General features: G+C 38.6%; 1 protein-coding gene across 15 annotated transcripts in view; it reads right to left on the bottom strand.

Moving 5' to 3' along the window:
• Positions 1 to 27,714, bottom strand: part of PTK2 (protein tyrosine kinase 2) — a 226,579-nt gene that overhangs the window by 142,074 nt on the left and 56,791 nt on the right. For 4 of the 15 annotated variants that reach the window (XM_030011663.2, XM_030011664.2, XM_030011665.2 and 1 more), the window contains exon 1: positions 21,245 to 21,886. The exons of 3 other annotated variants lie outside the window; for them this stretch is intronic. In XM_030011663.2, coding sequence (XP_029867523.1) covers positions 21,245 to 21,386 — 142 coding nt within the window. In that variant the 5' untranslated portion in view covers positions 21,387 to 21,886. Of the gene's footprint in view, positions 1 to 21,244; positions 21,897 to 27,714 lie in introns of those variants that run through there. 8 more of the 15 variants (XM_041123055.1, XM_030011671.2, XM_030011668.2 and 5 more) reach the window with 4 other exon arrangements.

Here is a 27,714-nt window from a genome sequence, read left to right as displayed (position 1 = left end):
TTTTTTAAATAAAATTCTATCTATTTTGAAGTTGCACTACCAGTTGGCAGCAGCCCTTCTATGAACATCAAAACAAGAGTGAAGCAAGCCATATGAACTCAAGTAATCTTTTCTAATACTACTTACTGAAATACTGCTCTATAGAGGCTCTACATAGCACAAGCTTTTCTTCTAAACAGCTTTAGATGTAAATAGAAACAGTGAGCATTTACCGTCTTTCTAGAATAGTAAAAACTAATTAGTATTAGAGATAATGCAAGCATAGTTCTCAGAAATTAAAAACTAGATGTGCTTGAAACTAGAGGCAGCTAAGGGTAGTAGTAAGGTATTCTGGCCATGCACTATCACAGCTCAACACGTTCGGGTTTGGCTACCATTTTACTTTAAACCTGCCTTTCCTAGTTTTACGGTACTGAATGATACCATCCCCATCCTGTATTTCAAAACATTCAACTGGACAGGCTTTTAATTTTGAATCCCTCTTAACACAGTTTTAACCAGAAGCACACATCAGATAAAAAGCACTTAAGTGCTCAAAAGGAACAGAACATGACAACAGCCATGTTGTTGCATTGCACGACAATGGCCTATTACAAAATTCAATGACCTGCAAAAAGTTTTACTTAAACCTATTCTGGCTCAAGTGTTTTCCAAAGCCAGTAATTACAGCCTCTGGTATATAGTTGGAAATGAAGATTCTTATTCAAGTGATTGAATGGAAATTCAGTGTAGGCTGACCATAACAAGTACAAGCTTTTTAAGATTATGCTTCTGTGTATCTCCACACACACACAAAAATCAGTGATGTTCACAGTTGCGGTTGTTGGAACTGGGCACGTACCATATGTCTGTCTCCTTGCATCCTCACATAAGATCTTGTAGAGCAGAGTAAGTTGTGATACTCCCTTGGATCCCTTTAGGAATCAAAGCTCTTGGCTCCTCAAGAACTCAAGACTGTGTTTGAGGACCTAAACACCAGTGTCCTGGTTTTGGGTGGGATAGAGTTAATTTCCTTTCTAGTAGCTGGTATAGTGTTATTTTTTCAGATTTAGTACCAGAATAATGTTGATAACACACTGATGTTTTCACTTGTTGCTAAGCAGTGCTTATACCAAGTCAGGGATCTTCCAGCTTCTCATGCCCAGCCAGCAAGAAGGCTGCAGGGGCACAACAAGTTGGGAGGGGACACAGCCAGGGCAGCTGACCCAAACTGGCCAAAAGGGGTACTCCAGACCATATGACGTCATGTCTTGTATATAAAATGGGGGGAGTTAGCCAGGGGGGATCGCTGCTCAGGAACTAACCAGGGATTGGTCGGTGACTGGTGAGCAACTGCATTGTGCATCACTTGTTTTGCATATTCCAATTCTTTTATTATTATTATCATTTTATTATCATTATTATTTTCTTCCTTTCTGTCCTATTAAACTGTCTTTATCTCAACACAAGAGTTTTACTTTTTTTCCTGATTCTCTCCCCCATACCACTGGGGGTGGGGTGAGTGAGTGAGCAGCTGTGTGGCGCTTAGTTGCTGGCTGTGGTTAAACCACGACAACCAGCCCCATCATTCTTTAGCTAGGCATTCGTTTCTCCTAAAGTCTCCACCTACTGCACCAAAAGATAGAATAGTAAGCAGAATTAGCTTATTCAGTCAAAGAAGAGAAGCAATACCTTCTCAAATATGGCATCTGATTTAACAGTCAAGTCAAAGGCATAATGCCTGGCAAGAAATCAGTTGGTGGCCTCCAGGATTCATGTACCGACACAATCATGAAACAGGCACAAGTCCAAGCCTCCACTATGATGACTAATAACTCTCAGTACTCCGGTTAAGTCAAGCTAGGAGCAGATAGATACACACTGTATGGCCCATTTCAAGATTTTTATTCTTAAAAAACCAAACCCAAAACCTGACATAGCCTTAAAAAGGCAATTTAAAACACTTAATGCACTCAAAACAGTGCATCAGAGCCTGCTCCAGACTTCTAGAGTCAATACCAATGATTCCATATTGCTTTGTTGCAGAATAAGACTTATGGGTTCTCTACCAGGGTTTTCATCCTATGTGGATCATCCTAACATGCTGAGTAGGGCTGAACCTAAACCCAGGACCTCTGCCCTTTCACTCACCGTCTCACTGCAGCTGGAATTCTCCCTTGGACATAGTCCCTGTCCCCACACTCTCCCCACAAAACTAAGGACTTCTGAACTGTGCATTGCACATCTGCTAGGAGGGGCACTCACTATCTTTGTTCTTTTTAATACCTATGAGGTTTGTGCTACTGATTCTTCTGGGGTTTTCCAGTGAATGCTCCATTATGTCTTTGAAAAGAACCATCAACACTGGAAAGCTCTGAAGACGGGTATCATCCAAGAAAACACCCTTGGCCCCCACCAAAGGCATTTTTCAGTCTCTTACCTCCAATCTACTAACACAGGCCTACTGAACCTTCCTTGAGTTTAGATGAATTAAAGAAGCATGTTTAATATACTACAGGTCCTGACGTTCAATATTTGCATTGTACTGAGAAATAAAGAATTTACAATTTTAAGGGAAAGCTGTCAATTAATTGAATTAGGATATAAAGTGGGTGCAGAATGGGGATTTCCTCAATGTGCAGCAAATGGGGACAGAAGACAGACAACCGCTTACCAAACAACTGATTTTAGAAAAACTATTTTAGCTTTTTTTTCTATAACCATCTCCAATATGTATGTTGGATCAGCCAAAGATTTAGCTTTGCATGAGATTCAAGCCATCAAAAAGGTTAAGACTTCTGAGTTGAAGACTGTAACAGATGCAATTAGACCATTCGATTTCCAACTGAGTTGCTAGTTCCTTAAGTTTTTAAACAAGGAAAAAAAGCCATTCCTAAACTAGGTATTAACTAGTTGAAATATGTTTACTTCAGGGCTTCCTTCGACACAGCTCTCTGAAAGCGAAACTTAATACTTCAAAGGATAGAAAAATTAATTGGAACCCGGAAGAGCTGGGTTCAATCCCCTACAGCAAGACAAGTTTTGTTAACAATTAAGCTTCATTGTTTTTGTCACTTCAAATTGTGGAAGAAATCATGCAGGAACATCTCAAGAATTCTCGATCACGGTATGTGTGGCATTGTTTTCCCCTCCCCTCCACCCTCCCATGACAGGGGGCATCCTGGGTCAAAACTACACCATGCTTTGCAATGCACAGGCAATAAATACAACACAGCCTTTGCCACAGCAAACTTCAGCCTGTTCCATTAAAGCAATTGTTTGTCTTTCATCTAGTCCATCTCTTCCCACCTGAACAAATCCAGGTATTTATTAGTTACTGACAGTTATCTAATTTCGAACAACTCGGAATGGGGTCGGAAATAATCAGGTAATTCAATTGCTGCACATTTTGAAAAAGATCAATAGTAAAATTCAGTCTTCACACATTGTTTGACAGCCCATCAGCTAGCTAATGTGCACAAACATGACAAACGTAGGTCCAAAACCACCAGTGTGTGCTGTCCCTCATCACGTGAGGGTATCAAAGGACACAAGGGATGATTGGTGTAACATCTTCACGGTCAACAAACTAGGGCAAACCTGAAGAAATCAAGTAAGCAGGTTTCACTACCTCCACATGAATTCATTGCATCTTTTAATAATATATTTGATCACGGCATTAAGATGATTCACAAAGATGAAACTGTTACTTTATTGTGCCTTTTTATTCTGTTAGATTATTTCTCTGGAAACAATAAATCAATTCCCCACCACAGCATAGTGATGAAATATGCAATTTGTGTACAACAATCTGACCATTTGCAGAAACAGCAGGTGGTACTAAATTAAGTTGGTGTTACACAAACAAGACACCTCCACAAGCCAACAATTCACACAGAGCTATCAATCCAATCTTCCTTCAATCCCTGTTAAAACATACAGAAATATTAGTTGGGGGGGGGGCTACTTAAACATGCAATTTTTTTAAAGCCCGAGTTTTACTTGGCCTGAAAATACAGTCTCATACAAGAGGACCTGGTAATTAAAACACCTTTGCTCATGAGCTTCAGGAAGTAAAGAGTTTTTAGATATTTGCAATCTCTGCTCTTAGTATGTTTAAGCTTCTCTAAAAATATGTACTTCATAGTAGCTAGAGAGAAAATAGAAAAACAATCTCTTTCAACAAGGAGTACATGTGCTTTAATATGTATGAAAATAGATACATTTCTGCACAAAACCAGAGTACTGTTCACTTGTGGTCACACACCCGCCACACTACAAACAATTTTTTCCACGCAGCAGTTATTTCACAGGTCGGAGCCACCTACTGTCACTCAAACCCCTACGCAAAGTGGTACAGAAGCTAGCTTGAGGAAAAGTGACACAAAGGGATAAAATATTAAGTACTCCAACCAAAGGATACAGTATTTAATTGCACTGTTAAATTTAGCCTGAAATTGGGTCTTTAGGATCTTTGTAACTTGGAAGAGGTTCTGTCAGTGCTTACTAAGGGCAAGGGGTGAGTGTCTAGTATCTTCAGCATCATACAATCCCTTGCCAGCAGGGAACCCCAAGGTGCAGCAGAGTAGAAAAGTCAACGGAATTTCCACCATATCTTGAGTACTGTCCAGAAAGTCCAGAAAAGTGCAACTAAAATGATGAAGGGGCAGAACAGCAGCCATGTGAGGGGAACCTAAAAAAGCTGAGACTCCAGCAGAGAACTTGACTGATATTTACAAATTCTATGACGATGGATAAACTGAACCCTAAACTAATCCCCTAATTAGTTTCAGTCAAAAGATCTTTTCTAAACAGGAGGCAGTGGACACCAGACTGTGGAGGCAGATGGTAGCAGCAAATTCAGAAAGGTATGGACAACAGGTGCCTGAATGGATATTAAAAGACTCTCTAAAAGTCTCCAATGCAGTGGATGCTGAAAAAACACAAGGAGGATTGACTGCAGACAACAGCCATGCTCACATGGTCTCCTGAAAGAGTCACAAATAGGAGATGCTGTCAAAGAGAGTGGACCACTGATGTGATTCTTTTTTTTTTTTTTTACATTACGAACTTCCATAAAAGCTGAACCTTTTCCTTCTACTGTTGAAGCTGAAATATGACCCTTAGTGCTTCCAGAAAGTTCAGATGAAAATACAGATATACCATCTTTGTGAGCTTTCTCAAGCCTTATGTTTTATAGACTACATTTATCAAGTCAATAGTTGCCAGTTCAAGATGATGATATCCAGGCTTAGAAAAGACTGACATCAAGCCAGAAAACAAACAGAAGTCAGGCAACATTTTGACAATTTTCTTGCATAGAACAAATCAGAAAATTAAACAATCCTAGAAAAAGCACATCTATGAATGCATCAAAAGCCTACACTGTATATTCTGATCCTTATAAGGATTCATATAAGCATGTTTAAAAAAAAAAAAAGCCCATCACTCATGCAATATTTTCAGAGTTTTTTTTTTTAAATGTCAAATATTTTCTTGCACACAGTTCAAGTTCTCATGTATAGTTTAATGTTCAAATATCATTAAAGGAATTTAAGTCTGGTTTCTCAAATCTGCCTCTGTAAGAAACTACCAACTTGATACGTGATTATTTCTGAAAAACGTATTTGTACAGAGGTTTGAGTTAATTTTTCAAAGGCAAGTTGTCACCACAGGCTGCTGAACCAACTTAATATAACCAATTTGTCCTTGCTGCTGCCAAAGCTGTGGAGGCTTGCTACCCCTTTCCTCCCTGCCAAGCATTTCCTCATCCACTCTTCCTGACTATGCAGCCCTCGCTTCCCTTCTGCGGCCTCCTGCTGCTTCTTAAACAGTTTTTGAGCTACTTATTAAGACAGAAGAAATCAGTCCAGGCTTCTTTTTTCTGTTTTTGGTGGGAGTTTGGTTTTGGTTTCTTTGGGGTTTGGGGGGTGTGTGTGGCGGGGTGGGGGTGCATCCATTTAAATGAGGTGAAGTGGCTCAGAAAAGCTCTAAAAAAGCTCTGGAGCCAGCACAAAGTAAACGGCAAAAGCACATGGCCAGTAGTAGGGAGGAGGAGGCTTCCCATTTTTGGCAGCTGCAAGCTGGTATGTCGGCTCACTGCTCTTCTTGGATTACACCTTGTAGGGGGAAGGCGGTGGGAACACAACACCACAAAAAACCCCAAACCAACATGAGTGGGAGATAGACAGAAACCATCTTCCTCCACACTCACAAAAGGTGGAGAAATGCAAGTGTTGTGTTTTGATGAAATTGCTGAAAAAGTACAGCTGCATGAATCATTTGTGGTCCAAATCTAACAGCTCTGAGCTCCTGATGCTAAACTATTAAATAGCATTTACTGATTTTCAATACCTGGGCAAGAGGGGGGTGAAGAGGGGAGAATGCAGGAGGGCAGAGCACTGGTAGGAAAGGAAGAGGAACTCTTCCATTGTAATGATTAAAGAAGGCAAAAATAATTTGGTTAAAATACCAATATTAAAAATCCAAGTGTCATTTTCAACTTCAACTTTTTTTCCTCCCTCTTCCTTTAAAGCCATTTATCAACTATTAGCTAGTACCCAGGTAAGTTTGACAACTACAGGGGCACATTTGAAAAAGAAACAAAGAATCTTTAATAGTAACATACTGAAATGGCACAGAGAAATATCCAGTAAGTGGCAGAGTGGACAGAAGAAGGAACAAACATGAAGACAGAATAGGGAGGAGCTGCTGAGAAAAACAACACCCTCAAGGCAGTAATGAACTTTTATGGTGTTCAGCAGCAGGTTCAAAAATGAGAGTCCAGCTTCCTGATTGAAGTAATGCTCGCCTTTCCAGTGCCTCACCTACCTCACCACGGAGGATCTTGCTGACCTACGAAGCTCCTATGTACATCTCCTTAATAAAAAGCATGAGTGGTTCTTAAGGTCACCCACAGACCTATGTCATCTCTACTCCTTACCCTGCATACTAAACAAAAAAAGAATGGCAACTGCAGATGTTACGTCTTAATCATGAAAAATAAAATTTTTACAGTAATGGCTTTGCTGAACTTAAAAGATTTGTTTCTGTAACACTTAAAACGTTGTTTATAATAGACTAAATGTAAGGCCTCGGACATACATTAATTGCTTACCATTAATTTAAGATTATTCTTGTATCTCCTGATACTGGAACAACACAAGAAACTTATTTTGTAGTGACTTCTCCATTTGAAGTGTTTGTGAACTGGACAATTACAACTGCTCTAAGTGTCCAGTGTTCTTCTGATATACAACTATCTTAAAAAAAATATTAAATCAATCTGATGCTATGTTATGCAACATGCACTTTGACAGTATTGTAAAATGCATGTGAACAAAGAATAACAAGGTATGGGAAGTGTATTTGTGAAATACTGAACACATCTGCAAAAGTGTATCAGGACTTTGTATCTCTAGAAACTTTTATTATTAAAAGTTGAGGCATCTCCTGACTTTGGGTTCAGATTAGATAGTGGATAAGCTGTAGGCCTTGAGGCACAATCTTAAAGGGGGAAAAAAAAAAAAAGCAGCCTCGTTTACTCCAATTACAATTTTCCTTCTTTTAGGAGCAGAGTATTTACTAACAGATTAAACAGTAGTTCTGGTACTACTGCAGGTTTTATCATTTGATCCATTCTTACCAAAGAAATTCTTAATTCCAATTATTTGGATAGGGGCAGAAGTTGATGAAATTCCTGGGGAACAGGATAAACAAGTAAGGCTTGGTTGTATCTGATACAAGGCAGACAGTGATGAGCACCTGTAATCTGCACCAAAATCAACAAAGCATTTGATAGTTAACTATCATGGCACCATCTACAGATCTTCAGCCAGGGATCAGAATTTAAAGAGGTGGTAGAAGCACCACATTACCTGTTAAAAGTAACTTTTTGGCCAGAGACCATTTGAACAGGATAGAACAAGTAACTACAATGAAGTGTAAAAGAAAAAGGTTAATTTGAAATATGCCTGGCACAGTCAATGGCAGCTTAAGCACACCTAACCTCTAATTATTTCCTAATATTTTGTAAATGTCAAAGTATGCTTTTTAAAGATGCTCAGCATTTGCCTGAAACATGATTCTATTGCATTTTAATCAGCTGCAGAATATTTCACTGAGCAAGTGAAGTGAGTTTCATAGATGACAGGCATTCAAAGAGGAAAAATGCATTTAAAACGCAGCTATATTCTTCTGTCACAGACAACTCTATTCACAAGAATGATGGACACCGAAAGAGGTGATCAGAGAAGCAAAGGGCCAAAACAGAGCTTGTCAGGCTTCAAGAACACTTTTGTTCCACCTGGAAAACACCGTGGTAGGACATTACACCTCAGGTAGCCTTGTGGGACACTGTCCACACTGCTCTGCTGCTGGGTTTTGGCAGATTTAGTGCCAATGTTCCTTCTACACAAATGTAAAATGAGACATTAAGAGTTAATAAGATTTGCTTCGAAGAAGTAAGCTGCAGATTATTTTCACACTCCAGAAGGAAATGAGTTTTCCCACTTCAAAGAGTGAATAGAATATTTTCCTAATATAAAGAGGAGCAAAGAGCAGCATACTTGATGAAACTGGTTTACACTACCCGTTCAAGGTAAAGACCAATCCTCTAAACAAACACGCCCAAACCATCATTTTTGACTTATTGCAGACTATGTATTTATGAAGTTTTAAGAAGAAAGAGCAAATTCTGATTCATTAATTCAACACTAACTCCTCATTTAAGATGTCAGTTAATAAATGAACTGAAGAGTCCCTGTCCCACTCTTGTGAAAATGTATTTTTCACAGCAAGAACTTCTGCTGCACACACTGTTTTACTGCTGTACTTCATAGCAAGTGAGATACACATGAAAAGGGTGTAGGTGCAAGAAACAAAAAAAACTTCAGGTTTTTCTGCAAAAGTGGCAGCACAGCCTTCCCCCATTTACTCACTTACTTTAACTACCCCCTACCACGTACTTGCTGAAGGTCAGAAAGCTGCATTTAAGATCTCTTCATTGGAGTTCAGGTTTCTATGCCCAACTCGAACTGTGGAAGACTCACCTCACTCCCAACCTGAGATTGATATATTTTTTTTAAACTAAAACAACTGAAGATTCTTAATTTTTTAATTAATCAAAATAAACTTGCAGCTCAAAGATTTCAGAGATTAAGACAACCGATACCACAACTAAACAAAAACTGGTTTCAGTTTCTCTTTACTTCACATTTATGATCTACTAGGTTACTTTTTAAAAACATCTCTTACCCATTTTCCCTTGCACACAGTAATTCAGTCGTTTTAACAGTATTTAAAAGAAAGGACTTAAAAAAACCTTTTTTTTTTTTTTTAAACTAGTTCACTGGTGCATCTGCCTTCGATTGTTTTGTTTTCCATCACCTGCAAAATACTTGATATAAAAAAAAAATCTTAAATTAGAGTTGGTTTTATAAATCAGATAAATGTACAGAATAAAAAAGACCAAATCTTTTATTGCTTATTTTCCAGATGTAAGATGTAATTTTAGAACTGGATTTGTTCTTTCAGAGTTTAATTTGAAAAAAGAGAATACATTGCTGCACAGCATGTATTCCATGTTAAACGTACAGATTTACTTTGATGTTTTATTTTGCTTTATAAGGCATTTAACAAAAAGTATATACCAATATAATGTATTTACAAAGAAATTATTTTGGATAGGGTTTTGTCAATTCTTCCAGGATATCTTGCAGGAGAGGCTTAAATTCCTTGTTTGTTTGTTTTAATGCAATGAAATTAAGATTAAAGAGAGATATAAGAAATTACTTTGGGAATATTCCTAAGAACATGTTGTTTTGACAGAAAGCTCTGAACTTATAAATCAAGTTATTATAACATTTATATAATCTACTCTTACACGCTAAACAAAACGGTTCATGGCGATAAAACAAACATCATCTCTGTGGCCTGAAAGGAGTGAGAGGAAAAGGGAAAGAACACAAAGAAGTAGTAATCAAAGCCAGAAATAACAGTCCATCTAAAAATTCAGTGCCAAATTACACCGTAGCACCACTGTCAAAGAAAACATACGCCATAATTAACAAATCAACAACCTAAAGTATTCAGGATCCACCCTTCTTCAGTATGGCCTCAATTTTGCAAAGCAATGACCATACCTATGCATTTCCAGAACAGCAGGTTTGAATATACAAGTATATTTATGTTCAGGTGATAAGCACTTGAATATGTATGTGCACACAGATAAGGAAAGAGGAATCATTCAACACCTGAAAAGACCTGGCCCTACCAACCTGTAAAAAACTGCACAGTCGGTCACAAAGGACACATTCTATGAGCAACTTTATTGCATTACAGTAGGTTGACTGTCCTTGCAAGAACAAAAGCTTACATCCTCTCTACTGCCAGCTCCGAGAAATGTTTTTCCCATTGGAGGAAAGGAACAAGAAAGCACTTTTATTTCCAGCAAAACTAGAGCAATTTTAATAATCTGAGTGTAAATTGGATATAAAGAGCAAGGAAAGTCTAATAAAAGGGAAAATATTCCCTCCAAGAATTTTATGGTAATAAGTTACAAAAAGTTATAGAGTAACTCCTGCTTCATATGATTATTCCTGGGCTGAAGCATCATGTATACCACAGAAGGAAACAAAACTAAAATTCATTGTAATTGTCACATCCTTGGTCCAGGTACCATGCACACTAGTGAAAGGGAATGGCTCCCACTCCAAATGTAGTGTTATTCTAAAGAAATGAAGTTTACTCAACTTCTTGTTTATGTTCCTATCACTGAGCAGGAAAATACTGACTGGCTTAAGGCATCAGTGACTGATTCTTTTAAAAAAAAGCATTACAATAAATCGTTATAGCATATCAACAGCTATAGATCCACAAACACACGCTACAGGCAAGGACACTTAACAGACAAGTAAAACCATTTTAAGTTGAGGTTTGGTTTTGTACCTCCAGTCTGCCCTCTTGCTTTTATGTCTCCAAATACAGCGTGTTCATACTAAACTTCTCTGAATTGCCTAATATCATACTCATAGAATCATTTAGGTTGGAAAAGACCTTTACGATCATTGAGTCTAAAGAAGTCTTACCAAAGAAAGATAGAGGAGATATGAGTGCAAGTTTCAAAGCTGGTTTAATTTCTCATTCTCCTGAAGATGCACAAGCCATCATGGCTATGCAAATGTGTACAGAAACTTGAGATACTCAATATAAACATCCTTAAGTTAGTATTTTGGGAACCTCTGAATGGTAAGCAACTTCTGTATTCATAAATATATACCCAAATATGATCCCATCTTATAACCAGTTTCAAATATGTAGCTTCCAATATGAGGGGTTTTCCCCCTTTGTGATGAACTTTACTTGTTCCTGAGTCTCTTAAGCCCATCCCGTTTCATTTTATTTTGGCTGAACTGTGATTTTAACAGAAAAAAACAAAGTGAAGATAAAGCTAAATTGAACAGAAATAAGTATCTGCCATTGCTTTTCTATGCTGGGTAAACATTAGCTTTAAAAAAATAAATCACTTATTTGACTTGCCGCAAACTTTGTATGCAACAAGTCCTCAAATTCATTTCTATTAGCTTAATAAGCAGCCATCAGATTTTAAAAAACTTCACACTGGGCTGGTAATCAACACATACTCATTATTTTTGCTTTGTCTTTAATTGCTAAACCATGAATGAATGTTTCAGAAAAGCAATTCTCTACTTCAGTATTTTCTCTAAATAGAAGTGAGCTGGGTATCACACATCAGGTTAAGGATATGCATGACTTGAAGTATAGGCTGTGACCATCACTGGCTTATGCCAGTATATGACATTCATCACTTAAATGATGCCGGTGTCTAGTAACCCAGCATTACAGAAGTGCTTAACTATACTTTCTTCTCTCTCCTCACTCTTCCTTAAGGAACCTGCTATGCTTTTCTTTAAATTGTTGAACTAATGCCCTGCAAGAAGTACTGCGCAGATGCTTACAGCCATTTTCATCATTGTTCTGCACTATAATATCAACTTCCTCAAATCTACTGCTACTTTCCAGTCAATGTTCAGCAACTAAAACTATTTTCTACTTAGCATCTAACCAGGAAACATAAAAATAAAATGTTAAGTTAGAAAAGAATTTCTCTTATATAGTAGTCCTCCTTAGTATATATTCTCAGTGAGCAACACGGTTGTTAACTAGAGTAGAGAAACAACAGAGATGTAGTTAGATGAACTCTTGGGAGAAAAAAAAAAAAAATCAGATACACTAAACCCAAAAAAGTAGTATTAAAGAGTAAAACATTCTAATTAGATCCACTGTATTTACAGAAACACTCAATATACATTACTCCCCCCTGCCCCACCTTCCCTCTCCTGTAGGAAATTTTGCTAGAAAGGGCCCAATATAACACTGCTCAGAGGAAGGAACAGTGGCATCACTGATCAATACACAGTCTCGCCCTCTGCTTCCCACAAGACCCAAGCTGCCATGCAGTTTAGTCACACCTCTGGCCAAACCACGTAACTGCACCACTTTTCCTACAGTATGAAATGGGAATAACAAACGTGACCTTTTTGTGTAAAGTGTTTTAACTAGTGGATAAGGTCGTGGACACAAACAGGGTGTGCTTGTTTCTGAATTCAGATTATTCTTATAACCAGCTGATCCCCACTCATAGCACTAACAGTCACTGCTCCCTTGCAGAATAGACTGGACACAGAAACAGCATTAACTACTTTCCCTTCCAATTTCAGGAAATGAGCCATTTTGGAGCAGAGAGATTCCAGAGTTTAATTTCAGCACAAACAAGAACTTTGAAAATTCCCAGCTCAGAAAACAACCTGAAGGAGGGTTTATCACAATTTATTAGGTAGCCACAGCCATAGCAAGTGCTGCTGTTCTGACTGTAATACTTTGGGTTTCATCACTGAGGTACAGCGTACTTCAACTGTACAAACATATCACATCCAGAGTTCTGAAAAGAAGCAAGATGTGACAGATGAGAGCAATATTCCAAATGAATTCTTACTGCACCTCCAGACTGACAAAAGATACTTAAAATTACGTTTAGATGTGCAAACTTGGTACTTTAAACATAGTGCCCAACACTACTGGCCAATGCAGGTCACAGCTCATTTCAGTAAGACTAGATAAATGCACCCAAAACCAGCAAGAAGTCTGTTCAGTATCGGATCAAACTAGAACCTATACAACTCCCAAATTATTTTGGAAGAAAGAACAAGTAATGGACATTTTCCTATCCAAGCACTGATTATGCCTTGTATCCATTTACTTAGTTTATTTTATATTGTATACTCTATAAAATAGCGCGTGCATATGTGTGTGTATATATATATATAAAAATAGAAAAGTAAAAGCAACATGGCTGAAGGAACTTAGTAGCAACAGTACGAAGGTGCAAATCCCTCCATTCAAGGGCAGAACAGGAACACTGCAATAACATTCTCCTACCTCTGTATAAGAAAACCCCTGGCATCAAGTCCTCCCATTGTAACTAGAGCAAAAAAATCTTAACATTAGAGAGCATGGATTTACAACACATACAGAAAAGCCTACCTTCTGCTAAAACCTACAGTTAGTTGATAAAACATTAACACATTGAGTTGACAGGCAACCCTGCTATCTGCCCATCCCACCTCTATGCCAGAAGGCACAGCGCTCGTAACAGCTGAACAGGTTAGGGTGCAAATCATCAATTTCTTTGCCACTTGCATGACAAAAGTGGCATACCAATTAGCACTGCACCGCCAACACTGTTGGGTGAAGAACAGATATACAACTCCCTGCCATCTGAGCAGTACCTTTATCCTCTGGTAAAGGGGTGGTGGGATGGATATCTACAGCACATGTATGCTTCCATTTTGACAGGTACAGCTATATATAACCATAAATCAGAGACCTGTTAAGCCAGCCTTTTAATTCTGCCAGTATAATTCAAGACCATTGCAATCAAACACCTCAATGGACAAAAAGCTGCTGTTCAAGTCAACTGGCAGTGCAGGTTGTATGGGAATCAGCAGTTATGATCACACTGAAAAGGCTGCTCTACTCTTAAAGTATCTTTGTTGCAATTCTTCTGTTTATCTTGACAAACCATCATGTCACAGACCAGACAAAAGCCCCTTTGAGTTGAACACACTAGGATTTCAGGAATACAATTCCTACTAGTATCTCCCCGTAACAGCAAGGACAACAGATCATTGCTGAGTTGCAAGCGTAATAGCAGAAAGCCTATGAGAAGAGCTTAAATCTTATTTCCCCTTATCTTCAGAAGTCAGTTGAGAAGCTTCAGGAATACATCCAGTTCCTTCCCATCCTCCTCCCTAGAAATAAAGATTGAACAGGACTGCAGGCCATTACTCACCCTGCAACTATTTGTGATTAAAAAGTTCTTTGCTACAATAACCTTCATATGCTTATTAAAGGAGAAAAATGAACCAGTATGGGAATCCATGACCAAATACTGGCAATAAAGTAGTCTAGCTTCATCAAGACGTAGTACTGTGTACAAGCAGTAAAGTCTGGTCTTACTGACAATTTTAAGTAGAATTGGCTTAGGCCAAATTCTTACATCAATTAAAAAAAAGCATGCAATGGGAGGAAGGCACTACCATTCTTCACTCATTAGTCAGACAACCCCAAGGTGTCACATAGTACAAGAACACAACAGTGAAGATGATCTGCATCTTCTACAAGGTTGAGAAGCAAAAGCTTTCCATCATTGTTTTGGACATGTTTAAAATTATTGTATCTGTACCTCTTCCAATTCTGAAGGGAAACTGCCACATCCCTGAGGGCCACTTCAGCTAACTCAAGATGAACCATCAAACACTGGATGCAGAGGTGAAGTTAAGACTATTCAACTTCCTCTGACGAAACGAGACTTTAGTTCTACAGCATGTCAAACTGAAGTCAAAGTTTAGCTTTCAGTCTTTAGCATTTCAGTTTATGCTCTTCATCTGTTGATATGACACCCTCTACAGCTCTTCACTGAAGTGTTTTCACTTGCTGTGAGCAGTTGTACCAAGTAATGGCAGAATTGAAGGTCACACTGATTTTTTTCCTGTACTTAAGATGAGGAGACTTAGGCCACAGAAAGATCTGTTTTTCCTTAGAAATTTCCTCAATAAAGCAAGGGACAATACTTAATTTGCAGAGTGAGTCTAATTTAAATAAAAAAGACAAACCAAACCCCTAGTACTTAGTTTTATGGATCTGAAATAATTGGCAAGGGAAACACTATTTTGGAAAGTAGTGATGGTACTTGGGAAAAGTAATAAGCAATCTCACTTCTGGCAAAGAAAAAAGCGTTGGTTATCAAATGAAAAAAAAAAAGAACAAAAAAAAAGCTTCTTTACAGATTATTTTCAATTAGATGACTCAGCAGGATTGAATTCCACCCAGAAATACTTTTCATAACATCTTTGCTAAGATACATTCAACATCAGAAGAGGAAAATCCAACCCTCTTCCTGTATGCCAGTAAATGAAGCATCATGTAAGTGCTGGGCAACCACTAGTTAACTCCACAATCTCAGCAATCCCTATCCTTTATAACCTGTCAGAAAAAAACTGGCATCGTTAATTCTCAACATGGATTCAACAGTAGATATTGCAGTGATCTCATTTATTTTGCAAGATGATGAAATCTTCACGAATGCTGCAATATTTTTATAACTGCTATAATCAAATACATTTATGATGTGCAGTACTTAAGTTTGTTTTCATATAACATTTACAAAGACATTTCCTTATGTCTTTTGTTTGCTGTGCTAGTTTATCGAACTCAGTAGCTTGTACATGCTTGCCTACTGTAACATGATAGGTGTATATTAATTTAAGATGTCTCCAGTTTTTAATAGATTACCCATGAACAAATCCGTATCAGGTCATGAATTCAAGGGTACTAGTGAGGTTTTTTTTCAGACTAATAATGAATGAAAGCTACACACTCTTTGTTGACACACCGAAATTTTTACAAGACATGAATTTGCAGCCATTCCATTTAAGCAACACTTCAGCAAGTGGAAGGATTGAGAGAAGCTGATGTATTTCTTACAAATGTAACACCAGTCAGAAAAGCTTATTTCATTACAATAATCCTTCCAATAAAAGATGTGCATGAAGATCAGTTACCCAATGAATTGCATTTGCTAAAAAACACAAAAACAGGTAAGAAATCATCTTCAGTATCTAAGAATGCTGATTTCTAAATATTGAAACTGTTTCCAAGCTAACCGGGTAATGAAAATGATCCTGAGAGTGTGTGTGTGTGTATGTATTTATGCGTGCCATACAGAAAATAAACATATATATACACACAGAATGTAACTTGTGATAAAAAAAATTCAAATATAATCTGAATAAGAAAGCTATGAAGGCCAGAAACTCGTTTAACTTTTCAGCAAAAACACATCATTTCAATCAATGCACCGTTCTCTTAAATGCTGAACTCCAGACTTTGCTCTTTAGCCTTTTTCTAATGCATCTTCAAAAGGATATTTAAAACATTTCATTTTCCTTGCATAAGTTTTAGTTTTTTCCCAGGCAGCTCAAAATTTAATTCCAGGCTGGTTCACTGGTTCATTACTAGGTGCTACAGTTGATAAGATCACACATCTCCATTACACAAGGAACACCAAATGCTCCCCCAGCGCTTGAAACAATCACTTTCCTGTTTTGTAAAAATATCTCAAGCTCCATCTTCTAGTCTAGTAGTCTTTGAATAACAAACAAATCACCCTAATGGAAATGAATCAGTACTCTCATAGCTGCATACTTCCTATACATTTTGACAAATACCAACACTACTGCATGCTATACTGTAACACTGAAGGGAAGAAAGCCCCCTGCTTTTCCATAGTTTTTTCCACTTTTAAATATACGCAGGCAATTTCGGGAATTGTTTTCAAACTGCCTTTGAAAATCAGTGGTTTGATGAGACTAATGCTATTTTTCTTTTTTCTACAAAGACTTCCAACAGAAACACAGGCACACGTGAATTGAAATAACAGATGCTTTAACAGTTTGCAAATCTCACACCTTAAGAAGCTGCTAAGTTAAAGTTTAACAAAAGTTTAGGCAAATTTATGGTTTGGAAGGCAATGGCTGATATGTCACGTCAGTTGATGTAGCCAATGTAGTAAATCAAGAGCAGACTGTCAAATGACAGACTAGATTCTTTTCCCGGTTGTTATGCCCTCAGAAGCCAAGGGAAAAGCTCTTCACAGCATTCCTGAACTACACCTATAGATGTGCAAAAAGTGCAAGAGTGGGTGCTTCCCTCCAGTCACCTCAACGGAAACTCACTATGAAAATGCAGCAGAACACTCGTACTAACGGAGGGGTTTTTTTTCTTTCCTAATACACAATAGCTATTATATTTCTATGTTATACATACAGTGTCTGTGTCAAAAAAGTAAGAAATCTTGGTTTAGGGACTATTTACCTGCCTACCTTCATGGTATCAACAACTTTCCCTACTCTGTTTCTACCACCACATCCCTTTTAGTGACTATCTATCACCTAAAAATCTAAGGATCTGTTGGACTGAAAATTATCACTGGAGTATTCTTCTTTTAGCAAAACAGTAGACTTATGAGAAGGAGATGAAGGAGAAACAGCATTGAACTTCTCTCTTATGTATCCAATTATCCTGCTTATACTCAACAGATCACCAGCAGGTTCCATCTGAACACACCTCCTGAAACAGCAGGGTTCATCAGAAAAAAAAAACCAACAAAAAAAAACTTTTTGGAATTGCTTATCACTTTAAAAAAGATTGCAAGATTAATAGATTGCAGTAAGTAGGGTGAAACTCTTTCCCAGTTGATGAAATACATTTCACAACATAGCTAGCTTAAATTTTTTAATATTTTTTTTTAATCAAGACAAGGTTTTTGACTGAATTGGGCTTGCTTATCTTAAGACAGTATAGACCTTTTCATGTTAGTCTGAACAGCTGAATTCACGAATCATGATCACCCTTCAGTAACTACTCACATGACATACACTTAACAACATCACGTCAATTTATTGTTCATAAATTATTAAACAGAGCTCTTCTCATGGAAGATATTCATGAAGCTTCCTCCTTCTTGGGGTGGGTAATTTACAGCTATAAGCAGAGCTATCCAACTATCCTTAACTGTTATATTTACACTTCTTTCACTGAGTTATTTTGTAAGCTTAAAATGGCACGCCACATAAAAGTCAGGAAAAAAGGTCACTAGCAAAGGTATCTAAACCAAAGTACAATACATTACACCATTAATAATCTTACCAAAGATTAGAAATGTTAGTGAGAAGTTTTTAATGATCCATGACTACTTTCCAGTCTACTGTTACAGTCAAAAAGAAAACATCCCTGTATGATACTGGCACAAATTTTCAGTACTTAGCTGGAAAACAAGTACTGCCTTCTCAGGGACCAAGACACCCACTTCAGCATCCACCGAAATTGTAACCAAGCTTGAGGCTGTTTATTCCACAAGACCAGAGATTTTAAGTTTCAAATTACTTAATAAGGTGGGGGGGGGCAGCCAAAAATGTCTTGCTCCTATCACTACTAAAGTAATACAGACTTGCTTGCCGAGAAGAAAAATGCCAGTAAACAAAATACACACTTTCTCTTCGTTTGCCAATCAAAATACTCTCAAATCTGGAGTATGCAGATCCAGACTAAATTACCGAATTCAGTAACACTACTAAGATTGGACTTTATCTTAAAGAGGAGGCAAAACCTGGCAACACAGATTACACAAATACTTTATAAAGAAAGCAAGCATCTTATTCTCTGATGCAGTCCTACAGGCAGAGCACACAGAATTGGCTGCAATTAGGTCATCATGCAGTATCGCTAAGAAGATCGAAGATTTTAGATTTAAGAACACTAAAAGAAAAAGGTAGAAGCACACTCCGTATGAACACAGACTCAAATATTTCAAAGCATTTTCAAAGAACAAACCTTTGCTGAGATCATACCTAATACACTAAAAGCTCAATCTGTCACAATCAAAAAGAGAACAGACCATTTAGAAAGAAATTATGGATAACAAAACATATACATCAAGATCACATTTTAAGACATTATAAAATACTTCTAAAAGTTTTATCAATTTTTGCTGCAGGTAACCTGCAGCTCTAACAGAAAAGCCAAAGAGCCAGAATAGAGCTATCCAAACTAAATGTTTCTCTCATTAATATATTACCTTTCTTTGACTGTAGATATCTCACAGCCCTTATCAAAGTAGGCCAGATCCGTTTCATTTCCCTAAGGTTAAGCTGGTGAACAGTATACAGAGTATTCATCAACTAAGGAATGGCCACCATTCAATGACAAATATAGCACAAGCTATTTTTCATCTGTCCTATTTTTTTTTTTTCTTGGAGGCTGAGATGTAGCTTTTTCTAGAAATCACAATTGGCAGCCTCGAAGATGCTGGTGCCTTTGTCCTCTTATGCAATTCCTGGTGTCCCCCTTCTCCCCCCAACAGGAATAAAAAGAGATTACATGGCTGTTCTCCATTTCGGGGCAGAGGAGGCTGGATAACCAATCTTCCCTGAAGTTATGTTCTGAGAACACTTCACAGGCGACCAGGGGAAGAGGGAGGGATCGTTTTTCATTCATTTTAGTTGCTGGAGTGGGTTGGGGGGAATCGATACCTTTTATCATGGCCCAATGCAGCCATCTTCTGCAAGAACCAGCTAGCCCTGCTGTAGTCATCCTCTGGTGCTAGAGCAGAAGGCAGAAAACTGATATCCCCCATGCTAACCAGCCTTAACAACAGATGGTAACAACTTGCTTTTTCTTTGAAAAGATTTTTCTTCCCTACTTTTGAAAGTTACTCTCTGGGAAGCACCTTCATTCTGACCCTCACAGTAGTCCAAGGAGATAAATCCCAATTTCATCTAACACTTCCGTTATCCAATTTATGACACACAGCAGTAGGCATCGCTATTACTCCCTTCATGGTAAACAAGTTTTACTAAAAGCAAAGCACAGCTTTGTTTTAGCTTTGTTTCCAGCTACTGTTACTCACTGTTTTATTAACTATTACTCCCCAGCGAGCTGACCGATTCTGTACTTCATGAGATGTTACCAGGATGTGGCATTCAAGTTCTGCAATTTCTTCTTTTTAAGTTATTTCTACTATACGTGCTACTGTAATATGTCAGTGTGTGGCAAATGTCCATTTAGCCTCAGCAGTTCAGCACGGTGCAGAAAGCATGCAAGACAAAGACAGTGTTAAATGTTCCTTCATACGTCCTCCAAATAACGAGACAATAAAAATTCTAAATAAATTTACTGTTATTTTTTCCAAGACAACTAATCATCAGCTACGCCCACCAAATCCTCAGTTCAGATACCTTTCCCCTGAACTTCTGAAGTAACTGCCTCTGTCTCTGATCCAAGATTACGGTGATGCAATACTTCACTGCCAGTTTCTCTTCCAAAAAAGAAAGTATATTGAAATGAAGTGAACACGAGGAAAGTTATGCTTACAATCAGCAACACTCAACCTTTTGCAGTTGTTTTCCATCTAAGGAAGATTTGATTCTTTGGCTACTAACAGTACAGGGATTAAGCTCGAAATTCTGTATCTTCATATATACACTCTCACCCACAACACCAACATACAAACACCTTTTAGATTATAATAAGCTAAATATTAATGTCTTGGGATGCAAGTTAAGGTAATCATGTGAGTGAGTTTCACATGTCCATCTAATTATTGTTAAGCCTCAAGTCAAACCCTCTCATTGTAATAAAGGCATGCTTTGTGGCTAGTTATTGTCTCTTTTGGGAGAGTGAATAATAGGGGTGGCAACTTCTAAGACGTCAAGTAGAAAGATGTTAGTCTTCCACTATAAATGCTACCTATGATCAGCCACTTTACTTCTTCCAAAAGGTAAGTGAAAGCAGAATTACACTCCCAGTGCTTTCAAACATACAAAGATAAAAAACAAAGCCGTCAGATCCTGACATCAGTGGAAGTAAAAACCAAACAGCTCAAGCGCTCTTTCATTTCAAATAATTCTGAAAAGCAAAGGAGAAAAAAAAAAAAGCATTACAGCTGTCAGGTGAAAGAAAATCCTGCGGACTGCTTCGCATTACAAGCGCATGACCAGAATAAAAACATTTTATTTTCCAGCTTTGCTTTTTCCTTTGATAGGAAAAAACCTATAGACCCACAGGTGGTAAAACATTAAATTAACAGGAGAGGAAAAAATAAATATTAAAAAAAAGGTATGTGTACCTTTAGCCCAGCATATCGGGAATGGGCTACAGCCGCTTTTCTCCATATAGATAGCACCTGCTCGCTTCGGGGCCTGCTGGCCTGCCACTTCCAGCAACCACATACACACGACCGTATAGAGATTCAAGCCAGGCTTCGGCATACAATGTCCCAATTCAGCGCTCCAGCAGTATGCGGTCCTGCGGCGGGCTGGGGGGGGGGGGGCTGCGAGCCGCTTGAACGTACTCGATCCACAAGCAAGGAGGAGAACCGCTAACCTTCCCCGGGCGTGCTGGGCTGGCTTCACCTGGCGGCGGGGGCGGCGGGAGCGCGGCCCCGCAGCGCGCCCCGGGCAGCGCGCTCCGGCGGCGGCGGCGGCGGCGGGGGGGGCAGGCCGCGCCGCTGCTTCATCTTCTCACGCCTCGGCGATGGAAAGCCCGGACCATCCTTTCCCGGGAGTGAGCCGCCGAGGAGGGCGAAAGCAGGCAGCGGAGTGAGCGTGGATGCCCGTACTCCTGCCTTCATTCAGGAGGGAGGCGGGGAGGAAGGAGGGGAGGCGATTAGCAAGCGCCGCATTAATATGCTAATCTCCCCCTTCTGTTCAATTCACCCGGCAGCCTCCTGTTTACCGAACTGACAGCCGCTCCTGAAAGCGACTAAGCCGCAAATCAAGCCTGACCCGGGTCGTGGCTGGCGATGTGCTTCCCCCGACCATTTTCCGTCGCTGTTGTTTCAAACTCACGCCCTGGGCATCTCCTCTCCGCCGGCCCCGGCCGCCCGGCGCCCGCCCCAGCTCGGCACAATGAAGCCCCGCACAATGCGCGGCCGGGGCCCAGCGCCCGCGGCTGCTCCGCCGAATCGCACCTTCCCACCAAGCGCTCGGAGCCGGGCTTCGCCTCTGTGGATTTTGTATGTAGACTTGGATACGGCCGTACCGAAAAAAAGAAGCCGACACCCTAAAAGCGCACGAGAACTTCCATAAACTTCAGCAGGAATTGGGGTTAGACCTACAGCACCACCTGCTCGACTTCACAACTACAAGATTATTGATGGAAGAACCCTGGTAGCATTCCTTTGCCTTGAATAAAGGGCAAATATCACAGCCCGTGCCAGTAATTACTCAGTACCACATCTAGCCCTCCTCTAAACCCAGGGCTTCTTTGCACACTTGTAATCAGAAGGCAAAGGTCACCACAAACGTACACACCACATGCTGCCTGGCATTTGTTTCTTCTTAACTTTGCAGCACATAACATCAAAATTGCTTACAACTATTTTTTTTCTTTTAAAAATGCGAGTATAAACATTGCAAAAGCATATGTTTATAAACACACATTCAGGCAGCATATGTATATGGAAATCTTTTGCTAGGAGTAAAATGGATTTCACAAAAATTCTAAAGAACTGATTCAGCTAAAATATGTATTTAAAAAAAAATTAACAGGAACAAGACTCACACTGATCATTAAAGCTCTTTATATATTCCATGGTAATCTTTTCTCACTCCCAGCCCTCAGCAGTAGGGAAGGCGTAAGGCTTATCCAAGACTATAACCAAGAGGGAATTAATCTAAAGCTAGCAGCCTTCAACTTAACCTCTCTGCCTACTTGTTACAGCACACACTCATCTACAGCATATGTTTAATTACCATTCTTTACCTATAATACTGCCATCTTCATTTCTCAATACACTGGCTATGCAGAACTACAGTGCTGTATGTCAAAACTCTTGATAAATACAGTTGCTGCTTTTTTTCAAGTATTGCTTTCTTCTCTATTTAAAGGAGAAAAATATTCACACACACAAAAAAAAAAAAAAAAGAAAAAAGAAAAAAGAGAGAGAGATTAGGCCACAACCAGGCCCATCAGATGTTCTGCATCACTGCTCAGGCACAAAGCTCTTTCTGGGGCTGAAGAAAGCCAAAGGGAACTGAAGACATGCCTGGATGCCTTCCTCCCCCCCACCATAAAGTTTTCAAAGCCCCTAAGTGCTACACAGACAGCCAAATACTTCCAGCAACAAGGTCGATTCTATTTACCTTCAATAATAAAGCAAAACATGTTCTAGTAATATTTCAAACACAAATTACTGTATTTGTGTGTCTACCACAGACACAAGATAGGTGCCTTTCTGGTTCAAGCTGCAGCTCACAGCGCAGGAAAGACGCTTTTACACATCCAGCTCTGCCACGGGCTTCCTTGAGGACCTTGAGCCAGTCAGCCTCATTTCATTACAAAACAGAAAGCTCCAGATATTTCTTTAGTTTTCTCCAAATTGGTCTGGTCTGTGCTTTGAGGTGTAAAATATAAAAAGCCTGTGTTTCTTCCATAAAAATAAAGTGTTTTGCAGAAAACTAGCTTAAAAAAATGGTAGGGCCTAAATTAACTTTTATTCGTGAAAACAAAACCCTTTAAATATCAACTGGTAAGTGCATTACCAAGGAGAATTTTAATAAACTGAATGAGTGGACCTGCATTTTTTTTTATACTTTTAACTGATGAGACTAAAATAGATTATCAATCCAAGTGTCAAGAGATACTGTCTGCTCATTACAGCTATCTTTATTGATGATACAAGTATTATAATCACTCTCCTCAAGGACATACTTTCTTGTTGTAATATTAGGCTACAAAATGAAGGCAAAACCAAAGTACTACATCGCATGAGAATTTTTTTTATTCAATTTTAGAAGTTATCCAGTATTTTACACTCTAAGTATATATTTTTCAAAATAAGCCAAGTGCTTCCTTGATGCTAAGATTTTTTTTAAATCACTTAATTTCTATTTGTTATTGTAAGAAGTAACCAGCAGGCAAATGCTCATTCTCTTCTTTCAAATAACATGATCAGTTTTTCTGCACAAAAAAGCCAAAAGCATAAAATCTGTGTTCTGGAGAAAGTCAGAAACCCCAAACTTTCAGTTGCAGGAGGGAAGGGGAAGCAGGGATAGAGCAGAAGACAAGGCACAAAGTTAAAGAAAGAAAAAAAAAAAAACCAAAAACAAACCCAACAGCAGGAAAAAAAAAAAAAAACAAACAAAACAAAAAAAACCCACACAAACAAAACCAAACCAAAAAAACAAAATACCAAAAATTGGAAAAGTTAAATGTCTCTAGTATACTCAATACCAGTATTTGCAACATTTTATAAATCTGCTTAGAGTAGGTATCTGAGTACCATTTATGTAAAATAATCTGTTTTAAGTAATGCCAATCAGATTATAACGTTTACTGAGGTAAGGAACATCTGTCAGAAATTAGGACTGTGCAACAGGAACATTTGCTCTTGTGCAAGATGCTTATGCTGACATACACTGATAGTATCTGCATAGTACTCACTGTGTAAGCAATGATGCTAACAGCTATAAAAGAAAATTATAAAAAAAATTTTTCAAAAAATGCATCCTTTTATACTAAGAACATGTAGAAGTCCTGGCCATTTCCCTAAAATATACATTCTAAACAGAAAAAACTCAGACTACCCCAACAGTAACAGACAGGCCAAGGTCCTCAGCTAAGAAATGGCATTTTGCCTCCAAGGAAATTCAAGTCAAGACTTTTCTACTGTGACTATGACTTTGGTTGCTCAATTTCAGCTTGGTTTTAAAGACTACTAAATATCAGCATCAGCTTTTTGAAAGCGAGGGGGGAAAAAGTCAGAAGCTTTTGAATTGTATCAAGGCATTTAGTTTTGTTTTAATTTTGCCTGCAGGGCTGATCCTGTCTCCTAGTGAAGTCGACTGCAAAAATCACAAAGCCTTGTGGAATAAAGTGTTAAACAACAGTTTTGTACGACTGGGAGGCACATAAAAGATTGTATAATTTTTTCCACTCAAGCTTACCCAAACAAAAATAAAGATCTAAAATGCCTATCAGATGAACCGGCAAAGCTTGGCTTTCTCTAGGGTTCTGTCTAGAGGCTGAGCTCCGGTGGGGTGTCTGGGATATCTAATCAGCAGAGCGCTAACTACAGTTTCTCCCTCAGCGAATGGCATCATTAGGATCTCTCTGCTATTCAACCAATTATTTTCACATCAGTTAATATCTCTATTCATCAAATTTTGATCAAACTGGCTGGCAAGTTCACGTACTGTTGGAAAGGCGAACAGGACAGAGCCAAACAGAGAACACTTTGCATGATTTTGATTGCCCTGAGAAACCAAACTAAACTCAGTATTCAGAAACTTTGTGAAGAAAGCAGACAGATCTGTATCAAAGCAGCATTTGACAGCAGAATAAAGATGTTTTTCAGTTCCTCTTCTGCGACATCTCAGCTACCAGATGAACATACCAGCAACAGAGATCTCCTTCCAACAGAGAGAAGAGAGCAGCCCATTTGCTCGTTAAGACAAAAATGAAGAGCTACAGACTAGAGCATAGCAATCACATCATCATCATTATTATTTTGGACTTGATCATTCATAGCCTTGGCCACTTCATGGGCTACTGTTTATTCCTCTAGTAGTTACTAGAAGCTGAAGAACAAATGCATTTATTTTAAGAAGATCTGCATATTGATAGAAGAGATAGAAGAACAACATTTCTTCATCGCATTCATTTTGTTAATAAAAAATGAGAGCTCCCAAACAAGTTTGCCCTTGGGAAAACTGGAGGATTTTTTCTGTAAAGCCACAAATGCTTTTACTGAGACAATTGCAGAACAGCCTGTAAATCTAAGAGTGCCTGATGACCATTCTAAAAATTAAAACATGTTTATTGCTCATGTGACAATCTTCTGGATCCTAATTCATTTGCTTTTCCACGTTTGTATCCAAAATTCTGCAAACATGCTCTCCAAACATTAAAAGTGCACCATAATCTTCATTAATCTTCATTGTCTCAAGCTTGTTCCTTATGGTTTTTTTTTTAATTACCGTAATTATTTTGTGTGTGTATGCGTAATATAAGGGTGGAAAATATTATCTGCCCTAAGTTTCCCTTTAGCCAGAGTCAAACAAACATCTTCTCCTTTGTTCACAGGAACTATTGAAAAAATGGTGCATCCCCATTATATCAGATCTGGAATTACAGCTCCTGAAGTCTACCTTACACTAAGTTCAAGTTTGCTAAGGCTGTCTTGGAAATTTACCTTGGATTACCTGGTCTCTGAATCCATCATCCTTGCCCACTAGCAACCCCTTGCCCCTCCACCCACATCTTGTCTAGCATACAGTCTTCTCCTGAACACCCTTTGCCAAAGGGCACAACAGAGAACAAGGATGACAGGTTTCATGAACTCAAAGGATCTCTTAAGACTGAGAAACGCAGTCATCATTATACTGCCACCAGCAGAGATGTTCTTTCTTATTTAACTATCAGCATTCTGACAGATAAAACCGAGAGACAAATGATATTTTACTTTGAGTGTCAAAATTCAAGCCCAGTCCTCCAACAGAAATAATTCAGCACAACTGAGAAGCCACACTGTCTCCCTGAATTCATTTTACTCTGCAATTGGACAAACTCAATTCCATGCTCTAGATTAGATTAGGCCATTTTTCTCCCGAAGGAAAAAGGTAAGGAGGACTTACAAAACAAACCTTAGAGAATCAATAAAAAAAAAAACAGAACAACAAAAAAACACCCCAAAGCAAACTACTAGTAACATCCATTGCCTGTAAAGCTAAGTGCTCTTTTGTGAGGTTCCCATCAATCAAATGAAAAATTTAGATTTGCGATTTTACTCTTCATTTTGAACTTCTAGTGCTACCTGCTTTAAAATTTCTTGCTCAGAATGCTCGGGATTTGAACGAGTATGACAGACTGAAGCTCACACTTCCTAACTTCAACCTGGGGCAGTCAATAGCCAGGAAGAGAAGAAAATACACTGCAAGATTCACACTACAGTGCTTCTGCTGACCAGAAGAAGATACCAGTATCCCAACATAAACTCATTCTAGAATATAAACTGCTTTGGATCTCTGCTTAGGACATTCTTCTGGCATAAATTCAATCTAATACTGAATTTATTGTTATCTTCCTCCATTTGGTGAGCTTTACAGTAGAATACATCTAGGATATTCCTGAAAAATGCAATTTTAAAGCAACACTATCACCTTCTGGGCCACAATCAGCTAATTAGCCTTACTAGCCTCTGAACTAGATTTTGAAATGGCAGTTGACAGAATTCGCTGCTTTTCTTTTCAAGTCTCAACCTATTGATAGTAGTGAGGTGGCAAAGGGAAACAGAGCAGGATGTTGGGAGAGGGCAGGAGGAACGTAGTGTTAATGAAGTTTCCCATACTTCCCCTTCCCAAAGGATCCTCTGATGTTGAGCAGCAGAGCCGACAGCATGCAGCCTCCTAGCCCATGCTGTTAAGACAACAGATGTTAGAAGGACCACTAAGTTAACTTTATTTTTATTATTTCATAAATAAAGACTAGCCATTTTTTAAACCCATATGGGTTGTATTAATTTTCAGGCATGAAAGTTGTAGCAGATTTTCTTGTGGGTGGACTAACCTGCTCATATTCTCCCACTTCCTTCCATTT

Source organism: Aquila chrysaetos, chromosome 4 (assembly GCF_900496995.4).
Source record: "Aquila chrysaetos chrysaetos chromosome 4, bAquChr1.4, whole genome shotgun sequence".
In the NCBI taxonomy this organism is placed as follows: Eukaryota; Metazoa; Chordata; class Aves; order Accipitriformes; family Accipitridae; genus Aquila; species Aquila chrysaetos.
Note: the sequence above shows the minus strand (reverse complement) of the source record. Positions and strands in the feature narration are given on the sequence as shown.